General features: G+C 47.4%; 1 protein-coding gene across 4 annotated transcripts in view; it reads right to left on the bottom strand.

Annotated features, from left to right (window-relative positions):
• LOC144253637 (solute carrier family 23 member 1-like) overlaps positions 1 to 17,485 on the bottom strand; it is a 53,599-nt gene that overhangs the window by 10,146 nt on the left and 25,968 nt on the right. For all 4 annotated transcript variants that reach the window (XM_077795940.1, XM_077795941.1, XM_077795939.1 and 1 more), the window contains exons 4-8: positions 15,759 to 15,918; positions 4,464 to 4,645; positions 2,971 to 3,091; positions 1,753 to 1,909; positions 1,086 to 1,339 (exon numbers count right to left, since the gene is read on the bottom strand). In XM_077795940.1, the coding sequence (XP_077652066.1) occupies positions 1,086 to 1,339; positions 1,753 to 1,909; positions 2,971 to 3,091; positions 4,464 to 4,645; positions 15,759 to 15,918 (874 nt within the window). The remainder of the gene's footprint in view (positions 1 to 1,085; positions 1,340 to 1,752; positions 1,910 to 2,970; positions 3,092 to 4,463; positions 4,646 to 15,758; positions 15,919 to 17,485) is intronic.

The following is a 17,485-nucleotide window of genomic DNA, read 5'->3' as shown; positions in this document are numbered from 1 at the left end:
CAGATTCTGGATGACAGAAAAGGACAGGACATGGGTCCCCCAAGAGCCTCCAGAGAATGGCTTGGCCGATGCCTCCCTTTTAGCCCACGAGGCCAGTGTCCAAAATCTGGCCTCCAGATCCATTAAGATAGTAAGTTTAGATGTTTATTATCTCTAGCAATTAGAGAAACGCAAATTAAAACCACACTGAGATTTCATCTCACTCCAGTCAGACTGGCAATTATCAAGAATATGAGCAACAATAAGTGTTCACATGGATGTGGAGCAAAGAAGTATACTCATACATTGCTGATGGGACTGCAAATTGGTGCAACACTAGGAAAAGCAGTGTGGTGATTCCTCCAAAAACTTGTACTGGAACCACCATTTGACCCAGTTAGCCCACTCCTTGGTGTATACTCAGATAATGTAAAATCTGCATACTATAGTGATGTGGCCACATCAATGTTCATAGCAGCCCAATTCACAATGGCTAAGCTATGGAACCAACCTAGGTGTCCCCCAATAGATGAATGGATAAAGAAAATGTGATCCACATACACAATGGAATATACTCAGCCTTAAAGAAGAATGAAATGATGGCATTTGCTGGTAAATGGATGGAACTGGAGATTATCATGCTAAGTGAAATCAGTCAATTGCCAAAATCCAAAGGCTAATGTTCTCTCTGATATACAGATGCTGACTCCCAATAGGCAGGGGTGGAGGAAAGTGCAGGCTGATTGGACTGGACAGGGGGAATGGTGGGAGGAGGAAGGGGGACGAGAATGGGAAAGACAGTAGAATGAATCTTATATAACTTTCCTATATTCATATATGAGTACACAACCAGTGAAACTGCACATCATGTACAGCCACAAGAAGGGGAAGTTATACTCCATGTATGTATGACATATCAAAATACATTCTACTTTCATGTACAGCTAAAAAGAAAAAAATAAAATAAAATAAGAAGATAATAAGTTTGGGTTGTTTGAAGCCATCACTTTGTGCTAATTTGCTACAGAAGCAACAGGAAAGTAGCAGGTACAATGGCAGATTCAGGTACCCAGCCTGTCCCTAGGAGCCACCATCAGGAGACTTACCTTGGTGATCCCCAGTGCCCCAATATTCTCGCTGAAGGAGGTGGTGCCATTTCCTGTCCCCCAGGCTCCTGCCAATAAGCAGCCTAGACCCTCGATGCCAATGCCGCGGTTGATGGCGTGCTTCGGAGGGGGTGGGGCTCCCACCAGCCGGGCACAGGCATAATAATCACCCACAGACTCCACCATGGAGGAGACCACCCCAGCAATGATCCCAAAGACTCCAGCCAGGCTGATGGTGGGGCGGCCCCATTGTCCTGAAAATGCAGTGCAGGGGGAGTGTCCAGTCAGAGGAGGCTGAGGAAACCCACGTCACTTCCTGGCTAGAGGGCTTTCTGGGAGACTGTAAGGAGTTGGCCGCTCTTACAACTACTTTGGCTTTGCCTGGATTCCTGCCCTGCCATTCCTCCTGAGTCTTATCAGATGCCCAGAACTTGAGGTCACTGTGCACAGAAAGAAGCAGAAATGGCCTTTTCCTAGGGAGGCCTGAAGGTTTTGGAATTCTTATAACAACCTGGAGTCTCTTCTTCTTTAGGAGTCAAATATGGACTCCCTGGGGCCTATCTCTCCTTATCAATCCCTCCCCCAGCCTTGTTCAACTGTCCATCCCGTCACCTGAGCCACACAGATCCAGTGGCCCAAGCTAGAAGGACACCTATCTTCTCCTTACCTGGGTAAGGGATGCGGAACCAAGGGGCCTGGCGCAGGACATTGATTTTGGTGTCAGTGCGGGCCAGGTACCCATACTCAGTGGGGGACGAGGGGAGAGTGTTGGTGACCGTGAGCACGAAGCAGATGAACCAGGAAATGCAGAGAGCCAGCAGCACCTGCCAAAGGGAGTCTCCCTTCAGCTCTGCCAGCTCCTGCCCCCTTTCCTCCCTCAGGAGGGGTCCAGGAACATGCTCAGATGAGCAAGTGCTGGGTGACCACGCTGCTAGGGACAACAGGAACCTGCTGTGTCCATGGAGAACTTAGCACATTAAAGAAGCAGGCTGGAAATAGAAGCACAAAACAAACTATGGGAGGAGACTATGGGGCAGGAAAATCCAGCACACTGGGCACAGCATGGAGCAGAAGGATTCCCACCTGCTCTCTCTCCACTGATTGCTGATCATGTGACCTGGGAGCAAACCCTCTGAAACTTAGTTTTCTCATCTCTACCATGGAATTACAATCACTGTTCTGCAGAGCCTGAAACAGGGCCTGAAAGTGAGGTCCACAGGTATATCAATTTTATATTTGGTTGTGGGACCCCAGAACTCCATATTCTTAGTCAATTCTCCAAGTGATTCACATGCACACTGAATTTTGGAATCATTGGACTGCAGGGTTATTGAAAGGTCAATAAGATCATTATATGGAAGTTTCTTTGTACCTTGAGAAACACAGTTCTCAGTTAAACCTGAAGACACAGCTATGGTGACAATTACACACTGGACAGCGTGGTGTGAAATCAACAAAGAAGGCTCTGGGAAGGTATGCACCATCTTGCTCACCAGCAGTTGGATTGCCCGTGAGCCATTGGGAAAGACCCTGATCTAAGCAATTTGGCTCAGCAGGCTCCTTCAGACCCTTAGTTTTACATCATTAGAGGTGAACCTGGCTGTCTCTCCCAGTACCTTGTATGAGGACAAGAAGACACAACTGTGCCCAGAACAGTGACTAGGGCTCCTGGGAGCGAAGCCTGAGAAGAAGGACCTATAAATTCAAGGCCACCAACTGCCAGGAAGTACACCCCACAGACCTGGGACTCTTTCTTCCTCCTAGGAAGAGGCCACCACAGATGGACGACTTTGATTTGGGGGCCACCTGGGCACAGGGAAGTTGCCGACAATCTCCAGGTACATCAATTATGAATGGAAGAGGGTGGGTAAGAGGTGCTTCTTACAGGGAAGAACTGAAAGAAGTAGAACTTGGAGGTGTGACACTTCTTCTCTCCACCATACACAGGCACAGGCACCGGGATGTTTTTCAGGAATTGAGAAAACAGCATGATGAGGAAGATGGTCCTGAAACAAACAAGCACACCCAAGCTGGAAAGTGGGCTTATCCTGAGCAGGGGCTCAGGAGGCTTTGGGGGTGGACTGAGGAGCTGAGCCACCAGGTGTCTCTGGGACCAGTGTCCTCACTGGGTGGGGCTCCAGCTGGTCGCCCTCTGCACCATATGTAGATACCTGCTATCTCTAAAAAGAGGTCCCTGTTGGAACTACTTGTGGCTGAAGAGGACTCGTGGGATAGGATGCCATTGTTTCTGGTGTATCTGAGAGAAACAGGCTGTTGGCAGCAGACAGAGTCACTGAGGCCCATAGGGACTGTCATATCTCTCAGGCAGGTCTGGTGCAGGTCTGATGATTCTCACACCTCACCTCAGACCACAAGAGGCAGAGTGAATGACAGTGTTGAGAAACTGATGTGACTCCATTTTTGAGAAACCAGCCTCTACCTTAGAACAAAGCCTGTCCAAGGAAGGGGGCATGACCCTTGTCCTTGGAAAAAGCCACAGAGCACTTCTAGACAGATAGCCACCCTGCTGAGTTATTTGTCTGTAAATAACAGGAGAGATCTGTGGCTCCAGGTGTCCCTGACTCAGGCTAAGTGAGGACCCATAGCAATCCCCTAGCAACTAACAATCAGCATGAGACATAGAAAATACCTGGGATGCCAGATGACCCCCCAGTAGTTTATATTGGTTGACGACATGTTGGGAAACCATGTAGTTCAGCATGTTCTCCCCTCATGGCTTAAACCAATCAGTTCAAAGGAATCCCCCTCTTGTACTAGCCAATCACCCTCACCCAACTTGTTCCCGTCAGTAAATGTGGTAATCATGTTTTAGAGTTGTTTTATGATTTTCCCGTGGTGTGTGATGATTTGCTGAGAGATGGTATGTTGTATGTGAAGTCCCTGCCTCCCCCAAAGAGTGTATAAAACTACTGCAAACCCTGGGCTCGGGGCCTCTCAGTGTCACCAGTTGCTGTGTGCGCAGAGGACCCAGCTAGCTCGCAATGAATACCTCTTTGCTGCTTACATCGATCTTGGTCTATTGTAGTCTTTTGGGGGTTCCAAATTTGAGCATATCAGTGTCTATCCCAGGTCCCTCCAAAATTGTTTAAATGCCTGAGGCCTCATTTCTTGTTTCCTGATCCTCCCAGCTGACCACCTCTCCTTCACATGCGCACAGCCCCAAGGCCTCCTAGCTGCTTCCTGGTATCATGGGCCTTTATCTCTCTCTTAGACTACAATGATGCTGAAGAGCTGGGGCCATTCTTTGCACCCTTTCCCAGCTCAATGAAAACTGGCATCCTGGACTCACATTATTCTTACTAGCTGTACTTCCACCAAAGAAAGCATGGCTGGGCCTCCTCCCCAGAAAGTACTTACGTGAACGAAATCCCCCAGTGGATTCCAGCATCATTGCCAACAGGATCAAAGAGAGGCAGGGTCATCAGGGAAATGGTCGGAGCAATGGTTAAGGGGCCAATGAAGCGCAAGAGAAAGCCGATGAGGCCTGAGAATCCCACTAGTATCTGGATACAGGAAGCAACCATGATGGCACCCTGCAACTGAAGGGAGAGAGTTGGCCTCTGCTCAGCCCAGGCCCCCCAAACAGGCCAAGCTGCTCAGCCTGCTGCTCAGTCTGGTCACCCCTGTGTGTGCATTCAAAGGCAGGGAGGGCAAAGGCAAAGCTGGAACCCAAAGGAACTGAGAGGAGAGACCTCATCTCACTCCTCTCCACTCTCTATTCCAATGGTCTGTTGCACATTTTCATTTAACATGAAAGATTTCAGGTAACAGGCCTCAGGGTTCTTATACGTCCCTGTCATGGTGATGAAATGACTTGTGACAATTCAGTGTGTATTGAACATCTTGCTGCTATACTCTTCTGTTCTTCTGCTGACTGTTGCTGGGGTCGGAAAACTTTTTCTGTAAAGGACCAGTGAGTGAATATTTTAGGCTTGGTGGCCATACGGGCTCTGTTGCAACTTTTCCAGACAAGAAGTGAACAAGTGAGCATAGCTGTTTCCAATGGGACTTCATTTATAGACACTGAAATTTGAATATCATGCAATTTTGACATGTCAGGGCATAGTATCCTTCTTTGAGGCTTTTAAAAATTACCATGAAAATGTAAAACCATTCTTAGCTCATGGGCTATTCCAAAACAGGCAATGGGCCAGATTTGGCCTTAGTTCGGCCACCCTCAATCTATTGGATTTGAATGAGCTTATTTTACCTCCTCTCTTTACCAGTTTGGATGTCATACATTCCTTTTTAATCTTTTAGAAATTATTACTAACTCTTTAGTGTTAATATTCACATAACAAAGTCTACAGCTAAATAAAATTTTCTTTCCTCCTCTCAAACAATATAATTACTATAGAAAACTTTAACTCCTATTGTTGGGAGTTGCCCCGGCTCCATAGACTAACTTCCCCATCCCCCAAGAAGAACCATCCAATGGTGAGCCCTGCTGGCTCACATGATCCTTACCCACCAATCAGAGCCCTGCTGGCTCACATGATCCTTACCCACCAATCAGAGCCCTGCTGCCTCACCTGATCCTACCCACCAATCACACTAGCCCTGCTGGCTCACCTGATCCTTACCCTCCAATCTAAAAGCACCCCATGCCAACTGTCAAACCACCCTGGGCTCTATAAATATGCAGAACTGTTCCTCAATAAACGGGCATTTGCTCCGACGACAAGCTTTGTTCGTTCTTTCATTGGTGTCAAAACCCGGGAGGAGGAATGCCTCACTGCTTGAGGGCGCCCCCTCTCAAGGCTTGCTGTCCTGGTCCACTCTTTCGAGTGCTGTTTACAAGACCAGATCTTCAGTAGGTGAGTTCCCCTATCGGGTATCCAACTTCAGATGGGCTACGCAGGGGCTTTGACCGTGATCGTCCGGCAAACCTCTGACGCCCAATCTGGAGGAGACAACACACCCCCCCATGACCTTCATGGTCACGGTGGACTCTCTGGAACCCAGTTCATGAGCAGGAGGTACTGATGGGTGTAAGAACAGGCACTCCTCTCTCTCTCTCTCTCTCTCTCTCTCTCTCTCTCTCTCTCTCTCTCTTCTCTCTCTCTCTCTCTCTCTCTCTCTCTCTCTCTCTCTCTCTCTCTCTTTCTCTCTCAACCACGCTTGTCCCTCTCCTGACCTATGGGGGCCTCTTCTTCCCTCCCTGCAGACTCCCCCTTATTAAATTCTGCACACAAGATTGGCCTTACTATCAATTAGACCATCAAAGTCAATGGCCCCCAGGAGGATCCCTAGATCCCGCAATTCATAGAGATCTGTTTAACTCCTGTGAGCGCTCGAAAAAGTGGAATGAGTTCCCCTATCTTGAGGTTTTTCTCTTCTTCATTCTCACCCCTACCTATCCAGCAGATGAACACCCTCCCTACCGACCTCCCCCATTGGCTCCGTCCACCCCCTCAGGTGCTCCCCCTGACTTGGCTGACAGCTTTAGTTCCCCCAAACTAGATCCCACCCCTAGTCCCACAAATCATGGCCCCTTTAAGAGAGGTTGCTGGACCTGAGGGCATTATCCAGGTACATGTCCCATTCTCTATGAATGACCCCATGCAACTCGAGCAAAGGTTGGGCTCATTCACCACAAAAGAGAGTTTCAAAAGGGCCCTCCAGGCTTATAGCCTCACTTATATGTTATTGGCTAATACTCTCCTTCTTGAGGAATGTACCAGAGTCTGGGAACTTGCCAGAGCCCATGTGGATGAAACTCACCGAGTTAATCCCAATCACCCTCCGGGGCCACTTGCTGCCCCAGATTAAACTCCCAAAACCCCAGATGGCCTTCATGTCCTTATGACATATTTCCTCTCACAGAACTACCCTGACATCTGGGCCAAACTAAAAAAGCTCAAACAAGGCCCTGCCACCCCCCAGACTGAGAAATTTCAGATGCTCGCCCAGTCCTGCAGGGTGCTTCCTTGGGTTGCGGCCCATCACCGAAAACCTCCCTGGGCACCTACTTCAAGTGTGGCAAGGAGGGACATTGGGCCAGGGCATGTCCTGCACCACACACTCTGCGTACCCCATGCCCTAATTGTCAACAACAAGGTCATTGGGGCTCTGACTGTCCTAGATCTTGTAGGAGGCCTATGGCAAGGGAACCCTCTGAACTTCTGGGCATGGCAATCAATTGACGGTGCCTTGGGTCCTTGTCCCTGGCTGTAACGATCAATACACAGAAACCCAGGGTGCAGATTCAGGTAGACAACTTCCCAACCTCTCAGGCATTCCTAGTTATGCCCCAATGTCAAGTTCCTTTGCTTGGCTGAGATATTCTCTCTAAATTCAATACAACAATCAACATACAGGTCATACAGGTTCCTGGCATCACTCAGGCCCCAGAATCGGCCTGTTCATTTTTTCTGGCTCTTTTGGCAGAAAACTGGCCATTCTGCTCCACTTGTGAGGCTGACATGGTTGACCCATTGTATGGAATACCCACTCCCCCTCCACCATTTCCTGATTATTCAGGACCTTCTTAGCAAGGGGTACCTCGGTCCTGCTCATTCCCCTTACTCCCATACTACGGTAAAAAAACCCAATGGGTCCTACCTATGACTCATCAACACTTCCGTTAGGCCCATAAAGTTCTTCTGGGCCTAAAACATACATCCTTTGGTTCCCAACCCATACACTCTGCTGTCTCAGATCCTCCACACTGCCCCCCACTTCTTGGTCATAGATTTAAAGGATATCTTTTTGCCTTTAACCTGGACTGTCCTTCCTCAGGGATTTCAAGATAGTCCACACCTCTTTGGACAAACCTTGGCCTCCCACCTCAAATCTTTTCATCCCCAGTGCCCTGAATCCACCCTCTTGCAATATGTTGATAATCGTCTGGCAAATCTCTTTGCCCAATTGCGGAGAGGAAAGCACCCCACCACAGCCTTTAAGGCTACGGTGGCCCTCAGGGACTCCTTCCTTGGGCAGATTCGAAAGTCCTAGTCCTCTCACCTTTAGACTTGGCCGCTAGAGAGACACTTACCCTCCCCTTCCTCTCCCCTCATTCTGGCCCTGGGAGTATCCGACCTCTCCAGGAAGGGTGCCGAAAAGCCTTGGCCAAGGTCTCCCATGGCTCTGGCTCCATCCAAGATGAGAACTTCGACTGTCAGGATTCAGTGACGACCAATCTCTGCAGCTCCAACCTGCCACGTAGGCACTCCTGATTTTTGGCTCTAGCAGGGACGCCTCTTTTGCCAATAAATCAGTTTACTCCTTCTCTGTGTCCTCTTCCCTCCTCCTTACATGGGTAATGTGTCCTCTCTGCCAGTCGACTCTCCCCTACAATGCCACTTGGATTAAATATAGCACCCAGGCCTGGCCCACTTATCCCTTAGACAACCAAAGCAGATGGCCCCTTTTTGGGTCCCTGGATCCCTCCATTCTAAGGGATCTCTTCCAGGCTTTCTTCTTGCTCCTATCCAATCCTGCTCTCTCCACCTCTTGCAAACAATTTCTTTTGGCCTCCAAAGGGCACTCAATAGATAACAGAGTTCTCCTACTTAATTTCTTGGCCTTAAAGGGATATTGGGCCTCTCCACAAAAGGCCCAAATAGCATGTATCTAGGGTTCTCTATCTCTCAAAGCAAAAAGGCCATTATTGTGTCTATACCTACACCAAAGACCAAAGATGACTCTCCTCCTTGTGTTTGGCTGGGTACTTCAGGGCCTGGAATCTGGCCAAGGGCCCCCAAGATGAACCCCTACTCTCAGCAGTAGGGAATCCCTTTAAAAATGCCCTCCTCTGGGCACCCACCCTGCATCTCTCCGACCTCTCCCGACCCTTCACCCTCTGTATAAAAACAGGGACAAGTTCTGGCATTCAGAGTCAGGAATATGGCCCCACATTTGCACTAGTGGCCTACCTATCCAAACAGTTTGACTCCAGCATCAGGGGCTGGCCCCCATGCCTCAGAGCCCTAGAAGTGGCCCATGACCTCCAGAAAGAAGCACACAAGCTTATCTTTGGCTCCCCACTAACCATCTCATCTCCTCACCATTATTTTCTCACTTACAAGGGGGTGACAGTCACTTCCTCCTTCCAGGGTTCTATCCCTCCTTGTCTCTCCTTGAAAATCCCTCCATCTCTTTTCAGCCCTGCTCTCCATTAAACCCTGCCTCCCTCCTCCCATATTCTCCCTCACAAGATCCCATCCACAAATGCCTGGAGGAATTAGAGATTATTTTACCCTGCCCTACCACCATTTCTGAGGGACCCCTGCCCTCTTCGGATCTCATCTGGTTCTCAGATGGTAGCTCCTTTATATACAAAGGGGTTAGAGTGGCGGGGTATGCCGTCATTTCCCTCTCATCCATCATAGAGGCAAAACCTCTCCCACCCAATACCACCGACCAACAAGCTGAACTCATAGCTGCCACAAGGGCATGTGAGCTAGCGGAGGGAAAAACCCTCTCCCTATATAATACGTCTTCCATATCCTGATCTCCCATGCAGCCATTTGGAAAGAAAGTGGGTATTGACCACCAGAGGGACGGCAGTCATTAATTCCACACTTATTTCTGGCCTACTACAAGCCTCCAGGCTGCCTTCCTAACTGGGAATAATCCATTGCAAGGCCCACCAAACTGACTCCTCCCTTACTACAATGGGGAATTCCAAGGCCGGTCAAGTGGCTCTATCAGCCACCCTACAGAGCTTTACCCTCCTCTCTGCTACTCTTCGTAACCACCGGGGATCAGCCCAAAGATCCCCCCAAAACTCTTCCAGTTTCTTCACTCTATTCCATTCTAGTCCACAGAGTCTCACTATTTTCCTTCACTCCTTTTTCACCCTTTCCCTCTGGGTAAAGGTGCTCCCCTTGGCTTTATTGCACATTAGGGTCCTGCCAAAAAAGCCTTCTAATCTCTCACCTTACAAAGTCATGTATGGCCATCCCCTCGTTCCTCCCGGACTGCCTACAGAACCCCTACCCATCTCCAAAACCTATGCCCTGCCCCTCCTCTTCCATTTATGCTCTGAACTCTGGTGCTATCAAGTCTGGCTCCTTCCTGACCCCAGTCTCTCTCAAAACCCTACCTCCTTAACACCTGGTCAACTTGTTTACTATTGCCCACCGGGGGAAGAGCTCCCTCTAAAACCAAACTGGGAGGGTCCTGCTCAGGTGATTATGTGCACTCCCTTGGTAGCCAAACTCAAACTATCTAATAACCAACTTACCCCATGGATTCATATTTCCAGGCTTAAGCATGGCACTCCTATACCTTCATCAGAAGAGCCAATGATCGTCACCTGTCATTAAGTACTCTTGTCAATGCTCCCCCTCATTTCTGACCCCTCTTGGGTCTTCTCTTTGCCCTTTATTCAAGGCAATTGACCCTAAGGACCCCCTTCAGCCAGACCCCCTTCTCTTCCTTACAGACCCCCTACTTGCTTGGATCTGGCCAGTAGTGGGACCGTTGTGTGTTGTCCTTCTGACAAACCACTTAGGTGTCCAGAGCATGGTTACCCCTGAATAAGTGTGATCATAAGAGAGCACTTTACCAGTTGCCTTATGGGCCTAAGGAGAAACATATGTGTTTTGTTTACCCTCCCAGTTTCATTGAGGTGTAACTGGTGTGCAGGACCCTTCACATAGTTGGCGCGTACAGTTTGGGCATGTGCACACTCTGGTGTTCCCATCACCACCCTCCAACAGCGTTCCAATGCCTGGATTCCTGGTGAAGTTGTTTCTTCCTGTTGCTTACATCTACCCCTACCCAGTTATCTTCAGTGAGTCCATGACTGTCCTGGGAGGCAAACTGAGCTCTCCTTGGGTGAGGCCTTGGGTATGCTCTGGTCCAGCCCACCTGCTCTATCGTCGCTCTGTCTTCCCCTGTCTGAAGTGCTCTCTATATCCTTCCTTTCCTCAACTTCTCCATCCTGTGTGGAGGTTGCCCTGTTATGGGGATCCACATGCCCTGCTTCTGAAAAACCAAGGTGCTTATTTGGGTCCTGCCCATTGCCAATAGAAGAGTGAGAAGCTTTGGTGTCGTGAGCTAGTTACAGGCTTTGATAGAGTTTCTGCTTTTCCTATGTGTATGTTTGTGCATGTCTGAGTTCAGTTTTAAGTTCCCAGGGGAAGAAGTCACCATCTTCTGATGGCAGCTGGAGTGTACCTAAGTACCACTGAGACTCGCTGCTCAGACCAGTGGTTAGCTGGAGCATCTATGCCAAGTGTGATAGCATGCACTTAGTGTGTCCACCTTCAAGTTTACACAGGGCTCCAGAGGGCCTCTCAGTTTCATAAGAATTCCAAGTATCAGTATTTAAAGTTGAAGTGTTTCACATAAATCCTAGAGAGATCTGACTGCTCTCAAAGGGAAATATGGTAGCTGGTACACCCAGGTAGGAGAAAGTTTGAAGAGCACACTTAATAGAGAAGGGAGGGAGCTGGATTGGACTAGGAATGAAGAGTGGAATTGAGGGTGTTAGGTGCAGGAAGGCTGGTCTGCAGGGCCTACAGGGCATGCCAAACCAAGTTAGCTGCAGGATGACCTGACCACTCAAACCCTCTGTCTGGTTCTATATCACCTGTTTGCTTCAAGCCCAAAAGCCCAAGCCCCTGCTCAAGGCTGAACACTCAACCCCCTGCTCAGGGTTGAACACTTAACCCACCTTGGGCCAACAAGGCAGCTTGCAGACCCAGAGACCCCATTAGATTTGGGCTATAAAAACTCCCTGTGCCTGTTCCTTCCCCCTATCATAAAGTTCATTCAGACTCAGGTGGGTAAAATTTCTAGTCAAGCTTTTAACCAGCTTCTCCTCAGGAATTACCTACTCCTGGCTACTGATGATACCTCCAATTGAGACCTATGCCAAATGGACTGATGTCATCATGGATCTGTGGTGGCAAGGAACCTTCGTTGATACCGGTCTTCTCTGCCCTCCTGTGGGGGATCCTTATTTCCCTCCTCTTTCTCCCACACTGCTCCATTTCAGCAGGAAGCAGACAGAATGAGTCAATGCCCATTCTCATTTAATAACAAAGAGGGGGAAATGTTGGGAGTCACCCCGGCTCCAAAGACTAACTTCCTCATCCCCCAAGAAGAACCATCCAATGGTGAGCCCTGCTGGCTCACATGATCCTTACCCACCAATCAGAGCCCTGCTGGCTCACATGATCCTTACCCACCAATCAGAGCCCTGCTGGCTCACATGATCCTTACTCACAAATCAGAGCCCTGCTGGCTCACCTGATCCTACCCACCAATCACACTAGCCCTGCTGGCTCACCTGATCCTTACCCACCAATCCAAAAGCACCCCATGCCAACTGTCAAACCACCCTGGGCTCTATAAATATGCAGAGCTGTTCCTCAATAAACGGGCATTTGCTCTGATGACAAGTCTTGTTCATTCTTTCACCTATTACCATCTTCTGTTTTCTATGCTATTATTGCCAAGTGTATATTTTTCCACTGTCATTGATTATTATTACGAACTTTCTTTATTTTGTGCAGTTGCTCCTTACTTACATTTACCTACTGCCCTACACTGAACCGTGTCACATTCCAAATTACGATATCAAAGTCCTAGCCCCCAATATTGTGGTATTTGGAAATAGAGGCTTGGGAGGTAACAAGGTTTAGGTGAGGTCAGGGGAGTGAGGCCCCCATGACAGCCTTAGTACCATTATATGAAAAGGAAGATTGTCTTTCCCATGCATCAAAGAAAGCTATGAGAGGACGTAGTTAGAAGGCAGCCATCTGCAAGCCAATGAGAGAGCCCTCACCAGAATCCAACCATGCTGGCAACCTGATCTGAGGCTTCCAGTCTCCATCACTGTGAGAAAATACATTTCTGTTGTTTAAGCCATGCAGTCTATGGTGTTTTTGTTATAGCAACCCAAGCTGACAAATATACCTACGCTTTAACCACATGTTTTTTTCTTCACTATCGCTTCTTTCCCACCACTCTTTAATTCAAGATTTAATTTATTTTACCTGAAGAATTTCTTTTAGTAGTTATTTCATGGAAGGTCAGTAGTGAATAAACTCTGTCCATCTTTGTTTCACTGAAAATGTTTGACTTTGTCACCATCCTTGTATGATATAGAATTCTATAGTTGGGGACCGAATTCTAGGATGACTGTTTTCTCTCAGCCATTTGGAAATATTCCATTGCCTTCCAACCTCTGAGGCTGCTTACTGAGAAGGCTGCAGAATGTCCAATTTCTATGCTTTTGTAGGTTGTTTTTCTTTTCTTGTTACTTTTAAGATTTTCTCTGTGTATTTGATGTAGCTGCTTCATTATGATGTGTTCACTGTGGATTTGCTTTTATTTATTCCACTTGGGACTTAATGTGCTTTCTTCCAGAGTATTCCCATCTTTCATCTGTTCTACACTATCAGATGTTCTATCTTTTAATACTATTTACTCTATTATGGCCTTTTAGAACGCCAATTAGATGCAAGTGGACATCTTGTTCTATTCTACATTTCTTATTCTTTATTTAATATTCCTATTTTTTTCTCTCTTTCTGTGCTGAATTCTGGATTATTTCCTTATATGATCTTTCAGTTCATTAATCTCCCTGTGTATAAATGCTGTTTGATCATTAAATGCATTTTTAAATTGCAATGACTACATCTTTTTATTACTAACATTCTATTGATTTTATTTTCAAATTTCCCTGTTCTTATTCCACTTTATTATTGTGTGTAGTATGGTTTCTAATGAGTCTCAATCCTCTTAAATTAATTTAAACATGTTGACTTAATAGCCTTTCAGTTTGTTCAATTACCTCTTGTTTCTGCTGAGTCTCTCTAACAATACATTATTTTCTTTTGTGAAATGCCGACATTTTCACCTCTGAGCTCATCTTCAGGGGATTGTTTTTTCCTGTGGGAGTCTTGTAGAGCTGGGAATGTGGATGATTCCATAGAGTGACTTCACATTTTCTTCTGCTGAGAGCCACAGGTATTTTGTTGACAGGACCTGTCTCCACTCCTGAGTTTGGGAAACTTGCCACCACCCTCACGTGTTGAGAGCTGTAGTTTTAAATGCTCAGGCAACTCTGTGTCCCAACACTTCCCACAGAGTCCTGGGCAGAGTGAGAGAGAGGCTTCCTTTCTCTCTCCCTATCACAGACCTCTGCTCGCTGGAGGAATGCCCATCAGGACCCCAGCTGATCATTACAACCCAAACATTGAGCCTTTGTCCTTTGTCTGGCTTGATTGCTCATACCACCATCGTAAGCCCCATGCTTCTGACTATGCTTTCCATCCTTGTTTCTAGAAAGAGGCATTGCCCCTTGGCTCTCTGCTCCCATATGCATTTGAAAATACAGTTCATAAATCATTTTTATATGTTGGTACTGTGAGTGGTTCTGTGAGGCCTGAAGTACCATAACACTGGGAGGTGAAGTTTAAGCGGTCTCATGTTTGGAAAATTGAACTTGCCATTTCCCCACCCCCCATACACACAATTTGCTACTTTTCCTGCAAGCACTGTCTCTTCACAACAGAATCACTGTTCATTTTCCCTCTCCACTGCTTCCTGAACCTCAGCAAGTCATATTCATGTGGCTTTCATCTGTGAATAGACAGTGATTTATAGTTGGTGTGCTGACCATGGGTGGGTTCCAGCCTTGACATGTGCACAGGTCAATGTAATTTAGTGAGACATGGAGAATCCACCCTCCAGCCCAATAGGGTGACCTGGTCAACAAAACCAACCAATTAATCAATTAAGAAAATCAGGTTGATACTTGATGGAACTTTCACTCATTAACAGCACTGATGACCAGAAGAGGGAGCAAAAACTATGAACGAATACTGGGCTTGTGGTCCATTGCATTGAACTCCTCGAGGTGGGAAAGGATGGTGGAGATGAGAGACTGCCTTAGCCCAGGCAAAAGGGGCTCCTGCGCTGGGCTGTGTTTTAGAGCAGGAGTTGGCCAACTTCTTCTGTTAAAAGCTACTCTTTGAAATGCTTTTTTAAATTTTGGGCCATGTGTGGTTTCTGCCACATACACCTTTTCTTAAGCAAACTTTGAAATATAGAGTTTATTCTTAGTTCATGGGCAGTTAAAGAAACATAGCCACAGGTGGAATTTGGTGCAAGAACCATAGTTTGCTGATTCCTGCTTTATGAAACTCTACAAGCACACACACACACACACACACACAAAAGAAAGAAAGAAAGAAAGAAAGAAAGAAAGAAAGAAAGAAAGAAAGAAAGAAAGAAAGAAAAAGAAAGAAAGAAAAGGAGAGGGAGAGGGAGGGGGAGAGGAGGGGGGAGGGGAGGGGGAAGGGAGGGGAGGGGGAAGAAAAGGAAATGTATCAAAGAAATGTAGCTATCTCTGTCACTTGAACTCTTCCTCTTTGAAAGATTAAAAGTGTTCCCAAGGATGCCCCTCCTCACACTCTATGCTCTCCTCGCCAGCAGCCCCCATCACCTCTCCTGCTCATCATCCTCTTTTATTTTCTTCATGGCACTGTGACTCCCTGACGTTTCCCTCTTGCATCTTCTTATTGGAGCACACCCACTAGAATGCTGGCTTCCTGAGGACAGGATCCTTATCTGTCCACTTGCCCATCACTATCCTAAAGCCCAGATCTTTCCTGGCAGGGAGCTGGATAATAAAGCTTCAGCCAATGAATTGACCCCACCTGTCCACCCACCCCCTGAACCTCTTACCTCTCGGATCCTCTTCTGCCATTCCTCTGTGAACTCAGGTGAGCTGACATTCACCTGGCTGGCATTGAGTGTCCACTCTGGGCACTTCCAGGATGGAAGAGAGAGCATGGCTAGAGAAGGCGCCACAAAACCAAATGTTGATCCCTGGAGAATCGGCAACCTGGAAGAGCGGGAGGATGCAGTCACTTCCTGAGACCTTCCCCCACAGGCCTTTCCCTGACCCAGAGGGGCCTTTTCAGCCCAAGTTCTAGCTCAGCAGAGAGGCAAACACAACCCCTGCTCTCCCCAGTTTCAGGGAACTCCTGCCAAGCTCCAAGGCAGACTCAGGAACACTCATGTCAAACTTTGGACAGGTAGAAAAGGTGGGCTGGGGAAAGACCACCATACCCAACCCCAGTATGGAGATGCCAAGCTAGGAGGGAGCCAGGTGTGGTGGCACACACCTGTAATCCTAGCAACTTGGGAGGCTGAGGCAGGAATATCCCAAGTTCAAAGACAGCCTTAGCAATTCAGTGAGGCCCTAGCAACGTAGCCAGATCCTGTCTTGAACACGCTTAGTGGGGCCATTCTCCTCTCCCCACCCTGAAGCCAGCTCCAGACAATCCTGCCCAGACCCCAGATCACAGCACAGCTCACTCCGTTCCTTCTCATGCTCCCTAGGTTACTCCCATGTAGACATTTTCATAGCCTAAAATCTGGGTTTCCACATCCCCTTTTGTCCTCAGAAATAAAGGGCAATCCTGTTATGGGCCAGGCTATATGGGAAATAACCAGTCTCCATGTTACCCTGAGACTCCATGTCATATAAGAAATGCTTCTCCCATGGGAACACTTCCCCCTCTGTACCTGTCAAGAGTTGCTTAGCAGAGCATATTTGGCAACACAAAATGGCAATTCTTATACAATGTAAAATTGTTCTCTCTTTGGTTCCCATTTTTCTTGGACAGTGTACCCTGTCAGAGATTTATTGTCTAGATGTTAGTAACCATTAGTTGTGCTCACCTAGTGTGATTTTGACCCAACTCCCTTCACTTGCTTGCTGCAATGCCAACCTGGAAAGTCCCACGGGAAATGCCAACATTCCCATCGCATTGTTTAACTAGCGGCTCCTTCTGTACCCCTGCTTGCTTGCAGCTATGTTAACCCAGATGTGGTTTTTGCCTTTAAAGATCCTGAAATGCTCAAGCTTGAGGCTGTTCCTTGCAGAGAGAATTATGGGTCAGGGGGATGCTGATCTCTAGTGACCATTTCTCTGTATGTACATAGCCTTTGTTCTCATAAGCTAAGCATTTACGATGCCCTCGGTGATTCCTTTACTACTTTATGATTATGCTCACAATCCACTGTGTGCACTGACCCCTCTTGTCTTAGCCACTTCTGTATTACTGAGCTCCACCAGGGCAGGAATTCCCTCATTCTCACTTCCTTGCCTCCAATGCTGAACTTGCTGCCACTGATATCAGCATTGGGGTTTTCTATCATTTTTTTTCTATTTTTATAGGCATACAAAGAAACCCCAAATATTAATTTGCACTTCATTGGGCCATGAAAGATGTGCTTCATTCATGTGATTTTATGTCTGTCCAAATATTGGTACCCACTGCCCAAATTCATATATTGAAGCGCTAGCCCAACTTCACGACATTTGGAAGTAGAGCCTTGGGAGGTATTTAGGTTTAGATGAAGCCATAAGAGTGAGGTTCCCACAATAAGATTAGTGTCTTTAT

Source organism: Urocitellus parryii, chromosome 3, assembly GCF_045843805.1.
Source record: "Urocitellus parryii isolate mUroPar1 chromosome 3, mUroPar1.hap1, whole genome shotgun sequence".
Classification (NCBI taxonomy): Eukaryota; Metazoa; Chordata; class Mammalia; order Rodentia; family Sciuridae; genus Urocitellus; species Urocitellus parryii.
The sequence above is the reverse complement of the archived record's forward strand: the minus strand, read 5'-3'. Positions and strand labels throughout refer to the sequence as shown.